Genomic DNA, 18,864 nt, shown 5'->3' on the forward strand with positions numbered 1-18,864 from the left:
TACTTGAGAGAGTCCAAAGGAGAGCAACGAAAATGGTAAAAGGGCTGGAACACTGCCCATACGCCGAGAGGTTGGATAGGCTGGGGCTCTTCTCTCTGGAAAAGAGGAGGCTCAGGGGAGATATGATAGAGACCTTCAAGATCATGAGGGGCATAGAGAGGGTGGATAGGGACAGATTCTTCAGACTGAAGGGGACAACAGGTACGAGGGGGCATTCGGAGAAACTGAAGGGAGATAGGTTCAGAACAAACGCAAGGAAGTTTTTTTTCACCCAAAGGGTCGTGGACACTTGGAATGCGCTACCGGAGGAAGTGATCAGGCAGAATACGGTACAGGGATTCAAACAGGGATTGGACGGATTCCTGAAGGATAAAGGGATCATGGGATACTGAGGGAGGAGCTGGGATGTAACACAAGTATAGAAAACTAACCAGGTAATGAGTATAGAAACCAAACCAGGTCGTGCATGTGCAAGACCGGAGGGTTAGGACCTCGATAGGAAGACAGGACTTAAATGAGAAACCAAGGTGGCAAGGGAGCCCCTTCTGGTGATACAGACAGGTCGTGACCTGTTTGGGCCGCCGCGGGAGCGGACTGCTGGGCGGGATGGACCTGTGGTCTGACCTGGCAGAGGCACTGCTTATGTTCTTATGTTCTTATGTTCTTTCCGCTATGTCCTTATCCTCCCTGAGCGCCATTTTTGCTCCTTGATCATTCAGTGGTCCCACAGACTCCCTCACAGGTTTTCTGCTTCTGATGTACCTAAAAAAGAGTTTTTGCCTCTTTAACAAGTTTCTCTTCATATTTATTTTTAACTTTCTTTTATCAATGTTTTGAATCTAGCTTGCCAGTGCTTATGTCTCTTTTTATTTTCTTCATTTAGATCCTTTTTCCATTCTTTAAAGAATGTTTGTTTTGTTTTTTGATTTTTCCTTTAATAGATTCTTTCACTTCACCTTTTAACTATACCAGCTCTCGTTGTCTCTTCTTTCCACCTTTTTTAACATGTGGAATACATCTGATCTGGGCTTCCACGATGGTAATTTTAAACAACATCCAGGCCTGGTTAACACTTTTGACCTTTGCCATAGATTGTTTTAGCTTCTTTTTAACCATTTTCCTCATTTTATTGTACTCGACCTTGTGAAAATTAAATGTTGCTATAGTAGATTTCTTTAGCAATGTCACTCCAGTTATCAGCTCAAATTTGATCATATTATGATCACTGTTTCCCAGGGGACCCAACATAGATACCTCCCGTACCATGTCCTGCATTCCACTAAGGACCAAATCTAAAGTAGCTCCCCTCTTTTCGGTTCCTGGACCAGTTGCTCCAAGAGGCAGTCGTTTATGACGTCTAGGAATTTTAACTCCCTAGCACTCCCGGATAGTAAATTAAGGAGAGAGCATGAATAACCAAACAAAAGATACATGCCCTATTAGGCACATCAGGAGCGCCCTTCCTAAGCTACGAGCCCCCAAAAGTTGAAATCAGCCATTATTCTGTTGCCCAATTTGCCAGCTTTCTTAATGTCTGAAATCATTTCTTCATCTGTCTGCTCATTCTCTCCCGGGGGATGGTCGTATAACCCTACCCGTATATTCCTTCCCTCCACACATGGAATTTCTCTCCATATGGATTCCACACTGCTATCTGTGTCGTGCCCAATGTTTATTTTGTTTGATTCAATTCCCTCTTTAATATATAACATAACCCAGAATGTCTATCGCCAGGAATAATGTGCTACATCCAAGCAGGAACTAAAGGATATCACCTTTCCTTCTTTGCCCTCCTTCATTTTCAGGGGTCCCTCCTTCAGTAAGCAGCGAACACACTGTGGCCCAGCCCCTGACATGGGTCCAGTCAGATCCAGCCTGGAAAATGGTTTCAAGTTCTGCAGGGAGAAGAACAGACAGACACAGCACAAGTGAGATTTTATTCCCCTCAAGAACTGAAATCTATAAGCAGAGGTAACTCCCTTATCTCCGGGCGAGAGGCAATGTAACCCCAAAGCCAAAAGCAGAGGTAGAGTTCTTCCCCCCCCCCACCCCACCAGACCAGAGGCAGAGATATGGTAAGCCAACCCCAGGGATAAAGGCAGAAATAAGTCCCCCAATTCTTGCTGCATAAGTGATACTGAACAGCAGCCTGTAATTACTTTCTCAATCTCCTCCGATGTTGATTCTAGAACTTCATATGATCCAATTCGTCCCAGAGTGAACAATAGCTTCTCATAATCTTCCCCGTGCTGCATCTGACCATTAATGTACTGCAAGAACTTCTCCACCGAGCTGATCTATGAAGAGGTGACACCAGGCAAAGAAAAAAAGAGTTATAGGAAAAGCCAACACCATGAGTTGAGAGCATCACCCCACACTGCCTCTTACCATGCTGGTCAGGGCATCCTGGCTCTGACTGTCTTCCGTTCTCTGAAGGATAGCTTTCAGCAGAAGAGGGTATTTGGTGATTCGCTGGTGAGGTTTCATTAGCATATCATTGAGCAGCTGCCGATGCGACTGTTTGTGTTTTTCAGTCCACTGAAAGAACAGATATTAATAACTGGGTTAGAGCCAGGCCTTAATCCCAAATTTTACCTCAGGAAGCTAGAAATTATTAGGCAGCAACAGGATGGTTGCAAAGCCAAGAAGATTATAATGCCTTTGCCTTGTTCCATGGTGCAACGTATTGCGTTCAGTTCTGGTCACTCTATCTCAAAAAAGATATAACAGAATTAAAAAAAGGAGAACAAAAGATGCTCAATCTGTTTATTCACTGCTAAGACCTGAAACGTACGTGGCTGCACGAGATTGTTGCCAGGATAGCCATCAGGCTTCTAACAGTGTCTTAATTACCATCGATTGGTTGTTGTTTTTTTTTAGATAAGATACATATGCGATCAGTTGCACTTCATTGGAAAGAAGCCCCCTGAGGCAGAGCTTCTGGCCGAAACACATACGAGTTGGGTCTTAGCAGTGAATAAACAGATTGAGCATCACAGGTCGTCTCTTTTGTTCCACCCTGAGAAGGTAGAAACTCCTGCAGTCATGTATCAAAGGAGAACAACCAGAATGAAACTCTTTTCATGGGAGGAAAGGGCTCTTCAGCTGAGGGGGGTACGACGGAGGTTTACAAAAACCAAGAACACTCAAGGAAATGACATGGAAATACTTTAGGAGGAAATTTGTTTTTTACTCAAAAGTTCTTCTTTGCCACTAAGAACATAAGAATTCCCACTTCTGGATCAGACCAGTGGTCCATCGTGCCCAGCGGTCCGCTCAAGCGGCGGCCCTCTGGTCAAAGACCAGCGCCCTAACCGAGACTAGCCCTACCAGCGCACGTTCTTGTTCAGCAGGAACTCGTCTAATTTTGTCTTGAATCCCTGGAGAGTGTTTTCCCCTATAATGGCCTCCGGAAGAGCATTCCAGCTTTCTACCACTCTCTGGGTGAAGAAGAACTTCCTTACGTTTGTATTCTGTAGTCTGTTAAACCAGGGAACACACCATTTCAGTCCAATAAATATACATAGACAATGTTCCCCCGAGAATTCACGGTTTGCAAATCGCGGACTCAGTCATTCGTGGTATTTTTTGACTGCCTCTTCCGGTCAGAAAATACAGGGAATGAGTCCACGAATCAGCCTTCTGCAAAGCCTCTCCCCCAAAGAAAGACGTTCATGAGGGATCTGAGTAGGTGAGACTGTGTCACACACTCCACCCACCATCTTCCCTCCTGGTCTTCCAGGGAATAGATGCTGTGGAAAGAGAGACAGTAAGGCTAGGGTTATTCTGCCCTGTGTGTGGGCAACGTGGCTGCACAGGGCTCAAGGGAAGCAGGGCCGACAAAACTGTGTCCTATCCATTGCCTCCCCTGCTTGGCTGCTACGCAGTGGGCGGGATAGGAGCTCTAGGGAGTATGTCACACAAGGCACATTTCTGGCTCGGGACGGTCCTGATTCTGCCCTTGCGTCACTCCTTCCCCAGCGTATGAAATTAGCAAAGGGTCCAGACATCGTTTGACTCTCACCCACTCAGAAAACTGATCTTTGAGGGAAAGCTTGCCCTCATTCTGACCTCTCAGTGATTTAGAAAAGGTTTGGTCGTGTAGCAAGATCCTGGAACTGGAGCAAGGAGATTCACCAGACACTTACAGACACAAAGACCTTAAAGAGTTCATTCTCACAAAAGAGAAGCCGCACAAACTCCATCTTCTTCTTCACTTCCAGGCAGTAGATGACGTAAGAATCAAAGTGAGTTGAAAACTGGATGTGGAGAAGAAGAAATCAGAGATAAAGTGACAAGCGATGGAGCGAAGAGCTTTGACCCCTTTCAAATCCACCAGGTGGCAAAACCACTCCAACCCAGCTCTCTCCTACCTTTGTGATTCTGCCCCTTCTGGCTTTGCCTCGGTCCTGAACCCCCAGACAGTTTCCTTGCTTAAGGGGAAAGCGGAATCAATACACCACCAATGATTGGAGCATTTAGGGGAATTGACCACCACCTCCCCCGATCTACACCTTTCTTATTTCCTATATAAGGGTTGGGTCCAAGATCTCCCACTCACCTCTTGAAACCCCTCCTTGAAGCTCAGCGGGTTGAACTTCTCTCCCGTCCTGCGAACATGCTCCAGGGCTGGTGACATTACTTCCTGCCAGAAACTGCGATGTGACCGAATAATCTCTGGGATGTTGCCAAAGATTTGTTCAGGATGCACCTATCAAATAATGTGATTTCAAGCCAATAAATTCAGTTGGCACCCAGAGAGGATGACAAAATATGTAGCTTTAGGGGATGAGCAGAGAATCTGGGAGCATTTTGGAGCTGGAGGGCTCAAAGTAGGAACCTCCTGTGAAAGGAACTTAGATGCCAGGTTACATTAGCAACAGGAGAAACCACCTATCAACATGCCAGGTACATAAATGTCACCGCTGTAATATTTTCACATGAATTGCGTGAGCACTCCCCTTAAGAGTCATCTAATTGTTATAGTTACGTCCATGAGTGGGATTAGGATTTATATACTGCCTTTTTGTAGTTGTACAACCCCACAGGTACTTCAAGCATTTTCCCCATCTGTCTCGGTGGGCTCACAATCTTTCTAATGTACCTGATATTGTGTTTTTCACAAAGTTTTCATGAAACCTTTCACAAAACACCAGAGCAAAAAGATTCCTTAAATATTATACCATAACTCTTCAATGAAACACATACCGTCATCAACTCATGAAATCACCATTAAGTAATATCTCCCCTCCCATCTTTCAGATCAGAAGGGAAGCACAGAAAGCTGGGTCAAGAGTTAGTCAGGCATTTCCAGAGTGTCTGGAAGTTTTTTTTACAAATTTACCAGTCTGTTCCTTTGAAGGGCCATAAACTTGGTCATTTGACAAAGTCCACTTGGCAAGAAGCTGTGACATGGCGGGGATTTTTATAACATTACGTACACACGAGCCTCACTCAACCTGCATGCTCCCGTTTACGATGCTGATTAGTTTCAAAATCATCACCTTGTCCTTATCAGTCAGAAATGAGAGTCTGCAGGGTCACCGGCAGCTTAGATTGACCTTCACTGATCCGGCTCTTTCTTGACTCGTCATCTCCTTTGAGGATTTAGGAGCTACAGCATGGTGATGGGATTAAGTCTCTGGCTTGATCTGTGCACCATTGTCCTAAGCACCCTCTTAATCAGACATTAACACCTTTTAGCTAGTCATGATTCAATCAGGGAAACTTAAAACATATCAGGGATACTTAACACAGTTTCCCTGCACTAAGGGTCTATCTGCCTTCCCATGCCAGAGTCAGATTGATATAATCTCCCAGAGGCCTCTAGGCTGACACAAATCAAGTTTCAAGTTTCAAGTTTTTATTGGTATTTGATGAATCGCTTATTAAATTTGCTAAGCGATGTACAATTTTCTAACAAAAACATAGTTATTACATCCAATAAAATAACAAGAGACTTACAGATTAAACCAACATGAGTCAGGGAGGAGAGAAGGGAAAAGTTACAATTCTTACTTAGAGGGAATAAACACAAAGGGGAAAAACAAAAGGGAGGGTAAAGAGTTAAAGGGTTAAAGTGTTTAGTTGTATAACTAAAATTTAACTGTTAAAAGCTTCTTTAAAAAGATAGTTTTTAAAGGATATTTTAAAAGATGTAAGATCATTTTCTTCTCTAATATATTGAGCTAATGAGTTCCACAATTGAGGAGCCATTACAGAAAACATATCGTGTCTTCTAGTGCCTACAATTTTCAAGGATGGAATAGTTAGGAGATTTTGAGAAGTGGATCGCAAAGATCGTGAAGTATTAAGCGGAGTGAGCATTCTGGATATGAATTGGGGTTCGTTAAAAGTTAGCGTTTTATAAACTAAAAGTAGTAACTTAAAGGTGATGCAGTGGCTAATTGGCAGCCAGTGGGAATCAATCATTAGGGGCGTTAACGGCTAAGTTTAATAGCTGTATTTTGAATAATTTGGAGTCTTCTTTTTTCCTTTTGGGTGATGTTTAGGATCCATTTTTGCTATTACCAGAGAATGAATTAATATGTTGATGGCTTTGGGCTTGAGAAATTTTGAAATAGAGCGTATCAAACGTAATTTATAGAAACATGATTTGACTATATGACTAATTTGGTCATGAAACAATAGTTTGTCATCCACAATAACACCTAATATTTTTAAAGGGATGTTATCAAGGACAAAAGGGGTCCTCAGGATTATGTCCTTTTTCCAGGTAAAAAGCATGGATTTTGTTTTTTGTATGTTCAATGCTAGTTTATTGGACATGAGCTAATTTTGTGGCTGTGGCCCTTTTCTGCCGTCATCTTTCTATCATTTTCTGGGTCAAAAGGATGAAGAAGCTGAATATCGTCCGTGTAAGTAAATGAGGTGAAGCCTATTGATTGACAGAGGCTCAGTAGTGGGGAAAGGAAAATGTTGAATAGAAGGGGAGACAAAATAGAGCCTTGGGGAATCCCATAGGTTGAGGAATAGGCTTTGGAATTTATCTTTTGAGCCACAAATCTTTAATATTGTCAGGTCCAATTTAAAGACACTTTTAATATGTAACTTCACTCCACTGAATGATACATAGAGCCTCCTCCCCACCCTCTTATGTCATTTATTGTCAAATGTCCAAGTTTATGGCCCTTCAAAGGAACAGACTGGTAAATTTGTAAAAAAAACTTCCAAACACTCTGTAACTAACACATCGACGATGACCAGCGTTTCGCTAATCATAAGCTGCCTCAGGATGAAAACGGCGGTCAAGCTGTGTTTGAGGAGCCGCCATATTTAATCCTGGAGTCGGTTTGAAAGATTGTAATCATTCTCCTTAACTATTGAGTTGTGTTCTCTTAACTATCCGAGTTACTAGATCTGGCCACGCCACTGCCCTCAAGGTGTGGAACAATCCCTTCAGCAGTGGTGGACAAGACACATACCTCATTTAGAAATCCTGAACTGTGCAGGTTTAAGAGTCCACAGATGAAGAGCTGGAGCAAGAAAAACAAATGTTAGCAAGCACAAAATTCTGCAGAGGATTGAGCTCTAAACAAAGACAGAAAAGTACACAATTAGCTGGTACCAGACAGCAATAAATCACACTCACATCCGTGATTATCCGGAGCTTTTTCATGTAGGACAACTCTGTGCACAGCAGTTCCCACATTGCCTCTTGTTGATGAGACGTCTTCCTGTTCAAACTCTGCAGGGAGGAGAAAGCAGGTTACATTTGTGGTCATATGGTTACATGCCCCTTGCAGAATTTGGAAGACATGTACCATTTGTGGAAAATATGAGTGATCCCATATGGGTCAGTGAAGCTATCTATCATCACAGATTTCTCTGATCAAATGATTACATACCCTTGAATGTTTGGGCTGAAGTTGACACACACACAAGTTTAGATAGCAGTGAAAGGTAAGTTGTTTGATTGTAATTAGTGCTTGTGAATAGTCTTGAGTTTCTTAGCTCTTGAGAAACCCTTGTGCATTTCATCCAACACTGCACTGACTTTGATGGTTAAGAGTAGCCCGAGAGCCTGTCTCGACAGGCAAAGGCTAACACGGGGCTGGGAGGCCTGTATGTAGCCCGCGAGGCAGGCTGTTAGAGGGGAGGGAAGTGTCTAGGAAAGAGCTAGGGATATAGTTGGGGGGGGGAAGTGTTAGTGCCAAAAGGCAGGCTTAGGATTGGTAGGCTGAAGGTAGGGCGGCATGGGGGAGGTGATAAAGCCGGGACCTAGGAGGACTCGGCTTTTCTCCCACCCACCCGCCCATTAGGTGGTGGCCTTGGTAGCTCGGGAAGGCGGGTCTCCCGAGCTACTGGGTGCTGGGGCTCATCCGGCGATGAGCGATGGGCTGGCTGAGAGCTGTGCCTTGGGGTCTGGTGACCCAGTTAAAGGGGCATGAGGTCATGCCACCCCTCAGACTCTTGCTGTTTATGGCAGGGTCGGGGGCAATTTATTGATGTTTACACCGGGTAGCTTGGGAGGAGCTTGCAGATGTTGTTCTATTGAAGTTTAAGGTGTTGAAGATGTTAATATATGCAAATTAATTTATTTGCTGTTCTTGTTTAATAAATTGAGCTGCGGCTATATTCCAAATTACGTGTATTGTTTCTTTATTATTTGAGACAGAAGAATGGGAGGGGGTGTTTATGGGCGGCAGTAGGGATTATCTAGATCCCGCTGTTACTGAAGCACGGGGAAAGCAAAAGAACTGTCAAAGAATCTGCAAGCAGAGGTAATTCAACTTTATAAATCAGGAGAGGATATAAAAGATATCCAAGGATGTGAAAATGCCAATGAGTGGAAAATGATGGGTTCTGTTAACGCCAAGCCATGGTCAGGTAGACTAAGAAAGATTTCAGACACAACTGCCAAGAAACAAGCAGCTGCTACTGAAATACAGGCTTCTGTGAAACAAAGTGGTGTGGCTGTTTCAGTAGGCACAATAAGGACATATTTAAACAACAAGTGGATTGCGTGGTTGAGTTGCCAGAAGAAAGCTGTTACTGCATCAATGCCACTTACAATAGCTAGAGAGACCTCAAAACTTCTGGACCAAAATTAAACCTTAAATGCTATATTTGGGGAGGATCAACAAGGTCTACGAAGAGAAGCATGAAGGTAGATGTCTGCTGTTTTGGGGGTACGTGAGCTGTAGCGGCACTGGGAAATTAGTCAAAATTGATGGCAGGATGAATGCAGTATCTTAATCAGAAAATAATAGAGGTGAATTTGCATTTATCAGCCACATGGGGCGCACTTGAACTTTCCAACATGACAATGATTCGAAACTTAAGGCCAAGTCAACCCTTCAGTGGCTGCAGCAGAAGAGTGGCCATCGTTGAGCCACTTTGGGAAGAACTCAACCATGCAATACGTGCTAGACAAGCAAAGAATTTACAGCTCTGGAGGCTTTCTGCCAAGAAGAACGGGCAGTTTTACCTCATGGGAAAATAAAGGGCCTCATTCATAACTATCAGAAAAGACTGCAAACACGAAATTAAGAACTAAGGGTATAGAAACCTTTGACCAGGACCCACAGAGTCTACAACCTTCACAGATAAGTGTGCCAGCTAAGATTTTCTAACTTTTTTCAACACTTGCATTACAGTGCGATGATTAAGAGCTAAGATTCAGACCAAAAGCGATCCAAGATGGCCGACGGTCTCCTAAGCTGAGCTACACGCCGGAGGAGATTGTTTAAACTTTTTCTTAGGGGAAGTAATTTACCCGAATATGCCGAAGAGGAGAGGTCGCAGCGCTGCTGGAGCCTCGTGGCATCCTGCGGTGTCCTTTCTCGGCAACATTGAAGAACTCCTTCGTCGGATGCAGGATATCCCGGCAGTGTCGGTACTCCCACTGGAGACACCTCAGAGGGGCGAGACTGAGGCGATCTCCTTGGGTCTAGAAACAACGTTGAGCCCCGACGCAAGGGCACCTCCTCAGATTACTAGCTCCCTGTGAGTGGAGGAGCTACCGGCAGAAGGCATGCACCTCAAGAACATGGAGAGGAGCAAGGAGATGGACTTACAACTGGTGAGACTATTCAAGCTATAAATGTTTCCTATGCTATAGAAAAACCCAGAGAAGTAACACTGGATTCTATTTGGGACCTTGTTGCTGATCTGGCTAAGTCTATAAAGCCCCAGCTTTTGCAGCTGGAAAGTAAAATTATACTTCAAGAAACTGATATAAAGAATATGAAGGTTGAAATTGATGAATCCAAGAACTCTATTGTGAATATACAAGAACTAAAAGTATCAAAACTGCTTAGTGAAGCATTAGTAAAAGATAATACAAATTTACGCAGAAAAGTGGAAACTCTGGAGAATTTTTCCCGTAATAATAATCTTCGACTGATTAATTTTCCCAGGATAGCTGCTGTTGAAACGTTATATGTTGGAGATTTTAGGAATTCCAGAGGATACATTACCACCACTTACTCAAGTTTACTATCTGCCTATGAAAGGTATTGAACCACCATTTAAATTACAAGAAGATAATCAACTACTTAATGTTTCAGCAATGCTTCTTACCCTGTAGCTCTTGCACCAGATAAAAACTGGTTGCTTAGACTTTTCTTTAAAAATAAAATGAAATAATTTCTTGGATATAAAATTTTAATGTTCCCAGATTTGGCACGGGATACTCAAAAAAGAAGGGGAGAATGTCTTATGATGAAGCCAGGGGTTATATCTCTTGGAGGGACTTTTTTTCTACGGCACCCTTGTAAATGTGTAATACAATATCGTATGAAAAAATATGTTTTCTTTGAGCCCTTCCAGTTGACAGCCTTTCTGGCAGGAGCTCGATTGGACGAAGGGAAATAAAAGTGAATTTAATGGTATCCTCTCTTAGCTAAATGGATCTTGTTTTCTTTTATATTTGATTCAAATATTTTGTTAATATTTGTTAATATGTTCGCCTACTTTGTCTTGGATCTAAATGGAGGACTTGAGCTGAAGCTAAGGTAAATATTTATTTTATTTGATTATTATGTATTTTAATTCTTGAGTATTATTTGCTTGCTTTTCTTCAACTTTCTGTACAAGTGGATACTTGATTTGTAAAATTTAAAATTTGATAAATAAATAAATAAAAAAAAGAGCTAAGATTCAGATGTCTGACACTGACATCCTCCGAGTACTGTTGACTAAGCAGGTAACCCTGCTAAGTCAGGGGGTGGGACTCTGCCAGGAGATGTTTATCTGCCACAGAGGAGAATCATTGAAAGAGGTTCCCACAGGAGAGAAAATCTCTGAGGAAGGAAGGAGTCCCGGGGAGAGAGAGAAACTTCCCCTTTCCTAGCTGTAGGCTGAGGGAGCCTTGGAAAGATTTGGGAAATGTGCAAGAACCTCCAGGGGTAACTGGTCTCTACTGAAACAGGGTAAGCCAAACCCAAAAGGAGAATCATTGTGGAAATGACTTAAGCTATGAAAACTAAGCAATTGTTTGTGCCTTTCCCGAGTCTGTGAAGAAACAGACTCAGGTCTCTAGAAAAATAACAGCTTTCTGGCTGTTGCACCTTTGGACAATGGCTGTTTGTGCTGTTTTGTGGGCAAGGCTTTGTAATGTTGGTATGTATGCTATCTGTAATCTGCCTGGAAACTCTGCTCCGCAAGGATTTGCCAGGATAAAATATCACATATAACATAACATACATAACTGTTTGGGGGGGCCTTAGCTTGGGGGGACTAAAGTGGTGTTAGGCTAGGTTGGGGAGGGATGGTGCAGGGGGTAACACCCACATCATCAACTGTACCCATCTGTGAGTATGTGCCATGGTTCCTTACCTCATGGCCCTGGACAATGTCCCTCCAGGAACTCTCCAGCCGGATGCTGGTCTCATTCCCCTCACGAATCTCCCAGAACATTCGCAGGTCACGGGAAAGCCGTGGGAGTCCAAACATGCTATAGGAGGCAAGCTTCTTCTTCAATTTTTCTGCTTTATCTGACTGCAAAAAAGTGTAAGTGTAGCAGATTAATGTAAAGAGATCAATCTTGCCCTTACATCAAGGACACATACTGAAATCAGAAGTGTATGGGAGACCATTTTCAATGCAATATGCAATAGCCAACTTTTCAGAATTACTGCGGGTGAAAAACCATCAGAAATGAACTCTCTGGGCACAAGTCAAGGAGTTTGCTCAATGTAGGGGGAGATCAAGCGTAGAACAAAGGAAAGGGAACAGAAACCCCCATGCAAAGTCCAAAAGAAAGAGCACAAGTGGAGAGCGGGCTAGAACATGTCAACCTTGAGACAAAATATAAACTCAAAATAAATTACATGTAGAAACACATGAATAAAAAATCCTGTAGACAAAATATCCTCCGAATCAGTGGGCCAGCACCAGATACTTCCTTTCTAATGTCTAAATGTTCCCCCTCCTCCCTCGACTTAGGCACTAATAACCCCTGCAACTGGGCCACCTTTAGCTAGACTGTGACACCAAATGAAAGGGTTTCCACCTTTCCACTGGAGATACAGTTTCCTTGCTCCGAGCTGTCTTTCTTCTTCTCTGCATCTGCATCACTTAATACCAGGGAAGAGAGAGAAAATGTGTGAGCTGAGTTCTTGGAGAAGCTTACGTAATCGGGTAAACGTTTCCATCGTTTCTGAGGCACCTAAAGTTTAAGAAAAGAACAATAAAAGAGCTTACAATTTATGGAAGACATACAGGACAAAGGTGAATTGATATAGGATGCTTGGGTGGGACTTAAGGGGTGGAGAAGGTAGGGTGGTATTGAGGGAATGCAACAAACTCAGGTACAGTTGGTAGATCTCTGTACCAAAAAGCTTACAATTTTTTCCCCCAAAATATTTTATTGAAATTTTAAAGAAATCATTACAAATTGAAACACAAAACAAAATAATAATAATATTAAAACTAATACAATATGAATAAATAAGTCAAGGGTGTCATTTCCAGGTCAGCTTGTTTTTTTTGCTAAGCCTACTTTTGGTGCTAACAGATGTTGAAATAATCAATCACTTTAGCCTCAGTGTGCTGTCTCTCTTTCCCCAGCAAGGATAGTCAGTCCCGTAACATCGGTGAGGGAATTTTGGTTTTCTGCTTGAAAAGTTTTCATAAAGGAGCAAGCCACTGAATGTGGAAAAAACCTCAAACTATTCTGCAATTAAGTTTGTAATGGGAGATAACAGGAAGATCTCCAACTGAGTATTCATGTCGAAATCAGTGGTCACAATCTTTGTAACCCAGGTTTCTCAAGACTTCTTCCCAGCTCTTCATAGAACTTCTTACCTTCTCATGGACGCCTTTGTTTACTGAGTTTCCATTGGTTGGGCGATTCCAGGGATCTAGCAGAGGACGGCTAGAGGCAGTGTTGCTTTCATAATTTGCTATGTGTGATGCCACCAGCCCTGGGAAGTAGTTGGCTTCCTCCAGGCTTCTGAACCTCAGGGATGTTCCCTCTATTGCATTAGTGACTTCATGTGGGATAGTCCAGGATTTAGATGAGTTAAACATTCTCAATGTTTTTGATCTGACCATTAGAACTGCAACCCTTTGGCACTGGTCACAGCTAGGCACTCATGCGGACCAATCCTGTCAAAATCTAGAGGAAGAAATTAAGAACAGTAAGGATTAGAGTTCAACTGAGAGAAGAAAAGAACGTGAAACATAGGATGAAATGGGAAGAAGACGATGAAAAGAAAGAAGAGAGAGATGGGGCTGAAAAAGGAGAGGAAAAAGCAGATGGATGAAGACGGGTTCTGATAGGACAAGACCGACCCAGGCGGGAAGGCGCTCACACATGTGCAGCTCGGTGGATGACGTCACCCACATGTGAGAAAATTATGCCTGCTTGGCCAATATTCAGACTGTGAGAGACAGCTGGCTCTCTGCCATGGTCAGCAGTGAACTGGAAATTCAATACTGGCGTCATATCCAGCAACTGGTATTGAATTTCCGTTTATTTTTGGCCAGCCCAAGGGTATCCACTACAGAAGCACCCCAGTCCTGCCTTGAAAGTGCCTGCAGAACCACCCCAGTCATTGCCATGTGGCAGAGGGAAGGCCCCGGCGGGGAAGGCCACAAGGCAGCTTGTTCAGAACGCTGCTGCCACCGCTGCTGTTTTTGGAGACCTCAGAGGTATGTCAGTTTCACCGTGGGAGGGTTGGTGGGATTCTGGAGGGGTAGAAAGGAAAGAGGAAGAATTAGATTGGAGTAGAGGAAGGGAGAGATGATTGTTGCACATGAAAAAAAATAAGACGTCCCCCGAAAATAAGCCCTAATGCATTTTTTTGATCCAAAATTAATATAAGATCCAGGAAACAGCAATTGCCTTCCATCTTGTAACAATGTAGCCTCCCAAAACAGTAGTCAGACTTCTCCCCACTTCCATTTGATGTAACTTTTCCCTCCTCCTCAACGTATCGTAACTGTTTCCCCTCTCGCAACAATGTAATCCTCCTCCACAATGGTTTTTTGTAACTCTGTCCCTTTTATGAAAGTTCTACTTTCTCCTTCTCTTTTTCGTTGCAACTTTTCCCCATGATGGGTCTCTTATCTTGTAAATCACCTTGAACCTATTCTAGGGAAGTGCAATCAAGAAATCCTGATTAGAAAGGAATTGGAGAGAGAGAATGGCAAAGATCAAGATAAAACCCATACAGAGAAAGGCGTCTAGGCAGAGGGATGAAAGAAGTCGGAGAAATACCTTGAGCAAGGGACTGTGTCATTGTCATCAGCAGACGTGTTGCTCCTTATCCTTAATCCAAATGTCTTCCATACAGACTCTGAAACACACACAATTAACTTTCTGTTCAGATATTCTGGATCTCGGTGCACGTGCTTGTCCCCAGAGAAAGTCAAACAATTCCTCCTACACTCTGGGGTCACCGTGATGTTGAAGACATTATAGAAAGACAATGTGAGACTGATGAGAAAATGGAATTGAGAAACATATACTGTATATAAAACTTATAGAACAGACAGTCTGACACGGGTCTAGGCAATGATATAATTGAGCTTTCCTCTTGCAACCAACAGACATAAGAGAAACTCACATCGGAGTTTTGTTTTTCCGCTTTTAGAGGATGTAAACTTAAAAAACATCATCAAAATCTTTTTTCTTATCAAGTTGCGTTATGGGGAAAGGATTTAGAACAATTGCTTTTGCTTATTGACACTTATGGGGAATTTAGGAGACATCGAAAAACATATCTGTTTTCGAAGTATTTAGGAAGCTAATTCGTAAAAATTATATTATGCACTATTTTGATTATTTTAGTGTCTTTACTTATTGGCTTTTAACTTTTTTAGCTCTATTCAACTTCTTTTATTGTTTTTTTTAACTATTGTAAACCGCATAGAACTTTGCTCAATGGACACAAAATTCTCTATCTATGCTGATGATGTACAAGTAGTCACACCCACTAAACCAGATCGACCCACAGCTTTGAGTAAACCAACTGCCTGTCTAATCGCATCTTACAAACAGGCATAACAGAGAATGGACAAATACCAAACTTAAAAATTTCCTTTCCCCAATGGTGTGGGGGGGGGGATTTATAAGAAAGGGAGGCTCTTATAGGGGAAAACATCCTCCAAGGATTTCAAGACAAAGTTAGACAAGTTCTTGCTGAACCAGAACGTTTGCTGGTAAGGCTAGACTCAGTTAGGGCACCGGTCTTTGACCTAAGGGCTGTTGCGGGAGTGGACTGCTGGGCACGATGGACCACTGGTCTGACCCAGCAGTGGCAATCCTTATGTTCGTAGTAGGGGACTGATTCGTTGCATATGGCATATGCATATGGCATATGGCATATGGCATATGGCAGAAATGCATATGGCAGAACTGGCTTAAGGAATCCCCACCGTCCTTTTGGCACTGGAGAGCATCTCTTCATATGCTCATGCTTCCCAAGCTAGAGCCACATCCCCCACATATAAACAAACGAGATTACTTTGGCAAATTTAGGAGCCATACATTCAGAATCCATCTCCTAGGGTTCGTAGTGAAACATAGAAAAAGACGGCAGATAAGGGCCATAGCCCATCAGGTCTGCCCACTCTACTGACCCACCCCCAAGTCTACTTTGCTAGAGATCCCACTCCTAATGACCGATCTCCTTAACTTAACCCTCTCAGGGATCCCACATGGGCATCCCATTTGTTCTTAAAATCTAGCACGCTGTTGGACTCGATTATCTGCACCGGGAGCTCTTCCAAGGATCAACCATTCTCTCGGTGAAGAAATACTTCCTGGTGTCGCCATGAAATCTCCCGCCATTCTCATGGTGGCCAATCCAGGTCACTAGTACCTGGCCTAAACCCAAAGAGTAGCAACATTCCATGCGGAATCCCCAAAGAGTAGCAACATTCCATGCGGAATCCCCAAAGAGTAGCAACATTCCACGCGGAATCCCCAAGGAGTAGCAACATTCCACGCGGAATCCCCAAGGAGTAGCAACATTCCACGCGGAAACCCCAAGGAGTAGCAACATTCCACGCGGAAACCCCAAGGAGTAGCAACATTCCACGCGGAATCCCCAAGGAGTAGCAACATTCCACGCGGAATCCCCAAGGAGTAGCAACATTCCACGCGGAATCCCCAAGGAGTAGCAACATTCCACGCGGAATCCCCAAGGAGTAGCAACATTCCACGCGGAATCCCCAAAGAGTAGCAACATTCCACGCGGAATCCCCAGGGAGTAGCAACATTCCACGCGGAATCCCCAAAGAGTAGCAATATTCCACGCGGAATCCCCAAGGAGTAGCAACATTCCACGCGGAATCCCCAAGGAGTAGCAACATTCCACGCGGAATCCCCAAAGAGTAGCAACATTCCACGCGGAATCCCCAAGGAGTAGCAACATTCCAGCGGGTTCCCCAAAGAGTAGCAACATTCCAGCGGGTTCCCCAAAGAGTAGCAACATTCTACGCGGAATCCCCAAGGAGTAGCAACATTCCACGCGGGTTCCCCAAAGAGTAGCAACATTCCACGCGGGTTCCCCAAAGAGTAGCAACATTCCACGCGGAATCCCCAAGGAGTAGCAACATTCCACGTGGGTTCCCCAAAGAGTAGCAACATTCCACGCGGAATCCCCAAGGAGTAACAACATTCCACGCAGAATCCCCAAGGAGTAGCAACATTCCACGCGGAATCCCCAAGGAGTAGCAACATTCCACACAGAATCCCCAAGGAGTAGCAACATTCCACGCGGAAACCCCAAGGAGTAGCAACATTCCACGCGGAATCCCCAAGGAGTAGCAACATTCCACGCGGAATCCCCAAGGAGTAGCAACATTCCACGCGGAATCCCCAAGGAGTAGCAACATTCCATGCGGAATCCCCAAGGAGTAGCAAAATTCCACGCGGAATCCCCAAGGAGTAGCAACATTCCACGCGGAATCCCCAAGGAGTAGCAACATTCCACGCGGAATCCCCAAAGAGTAGCAACATTCCACGCGGAATCCCCAAGGAGTGGCAACATTCCACGCGGAATCCCCAAGGAGTAGCAACATTCCACGCGGAATCCCCAAGGAGTAGCAACATTTCACGCGGAATCCCCAAGGAGTAGCAATATTCCATGCGGAATCCCCAAGGAGTAGCAACATTCCATGCGGAATCCCCAAGGAGTAGCAACATTCCATGCGGAATCCCCAGGGAGTAGCAACATTCCATGCGGAATCCCCAGGGAGTAGCAACATTCCACGCGGAATCCCCAAAGAGTAGCAACATTCCACGCGGAATCCCCAGGGAGTAGCAACATTCCACGCGGAATCCCCAAGGAGTAGCAACATTCCACGCGGAATCCCCAAAGAGTAGCAACATTCCACGCGGAATCCCCAAGGAGTAGCAACATTCCACACGGAATCCCCAAGGAGTAGCAACATTCCATGCGGAATCCCCAGGGAGTAGCAACATTCCACGCGGAATCCCCAAGGAGTAGCAACATTCCACGCGGAATCCCCAAGGAGTAGCAACATTCCACGCGGAATCCCCAAAGAGTAGCAACATTCCACGCGGAATCCCCAAGGAGTAGCAACATTCCATGTGGAATCCCCAAGGAGTAGCAACATTCCATGCGGAATCCCCAAAGAGTAGCAACATTCCATGCTACCGATCCAGGGCAAGCAGTGGCTTCCCCCATGTCTTTCTCAATAACAGACTATGGACTTCTCCCCCAGGAAATTGTCCAAACCCTTCTTAAAACCAGCTACGCTATCCGCTTTTACCACAACCTCTGGCAATGTGTTCCACGGCTTAACTATTCTCTGAGTGAAAAAATATTTCCTCCTATTGGTTTTAAAAGTATTTTCCTGCCACCCAATTGGACAAAGTGTTCTTGACGACGGCTACCCCCATCCTGTTTGGATCAAAATAAACTGAAAACTGGGTTGACTGTCTATGGGCCTTAGTCCACACCATATAAATGGTTAACGCTTGCTTACAGTCCAAGGTGGGCATGCGATTTGGGGAAGAATGTTGGCAGAATAATTGACTATTAAGACAGAACTCTGACACCACCCTAGGAAACTACTCTGTTATAATCAAACTTTGTGTAAGATTAATCCACTACTAAGGCCTGAAGCTCCCTGACTGAGATCTGAAGTGACCGTCACCAAAAATAAGACCTTCCAGGAATGACAGTGGTGTGCCTCAAGGCTCTGTTCCTAGGCCTGTTCCTTTTTAACATTTTTATAAGCGATATTGCTGAAGGGCTGAAAGGTAAGATTTGCTCTTTGCAGATGATACCAAAATCTGCAATAGGCACCTTGAATGGGGTGAATGACATGAAGAAAGACCTGGCGAAGCTTGCAGAATAGTTTGAAATTTGGCAGCTAAAATTTAATGCTAAGAAATGCAAGGTCATGCATTTGGGCTGC

General features: G+C 44.0%; 1 protein-coding gene across 4 annotated transcripts in view; it reads right to left on the reverse strand.

Annotated features, from left to right (window-relative positions):
- PLEKHG6 (pleckstrin homology and RhoGEF domain containing G6) overlaps positions 1-18,864 on the reverse strand; it is a 37,641-nt gene that overhangs the window by 16,621 nt on the left and 2,156 nt on the right. The window contains exons 2-12 of one of the 4 annotated variants that reach the window (XM_033925111.1): positions 14,690-14,768; positions 13,273-13,585; positions 12,479-12,542; positions 11,803-11,964; positions 7,613-7,708; positions 7,446-7,496; positions 4,562-4,711; positions 4,149-4,259; positions 2,389-2,538; positions 2,160-2,297; positions 1,776-1,895 (exon numbers count right to left, since the gene is read on the reverse strand). In XM_033925111.1, the coding sequence (XP_033781002.1) occupies positions 1,776-1,895; positions 2,160-2,297; positions 2,389-2,538; positions 4,149-4,259; positions 4,562-4,711; positions 7,446-7,496; positions 7,613-7,708; positions 11,803-11,964; positions 12,479-12,542; positions 13,273-13,280 (1,050 nt within the window). In that variant the 5' untranslated portion in view covers positions 13,281-13,585; positions 14,690-14,768. Of the gene's footprint in view, positions 1-1,775; positions 1,896-2,159; positions 2,298-2,388; positions 2,539-4,148; positions 4,260-4,561; positions 4,712-7,445; positions 7,497-7,612; positions 7,709-11,802; positions 11,965-12,478; positions 12,635-13,272; positions 14,158-14,689; positions 14,769-18,864 lie in introns of all 4 variants that reach the window. The other 3 variants (XM_033925110.1, XM_033925108.1, XM_033925109.1) reach the window with 3 other exon arrangements.

The sequence above is a fragment of the Geotrypetes seraphini genome, chromosome 16 (assembly GCF_902459505.1).
Source record: "Geotrypetes seraphini chromosome 16, aGeoSer1.1, whole genome shotgun sequence".
NCBI lineage: Eukaryota > Metazoa > Chordata > Amphibia > Gymnophiona > Dermophiidae > Geotrypetes > Geotrypetes seraphini.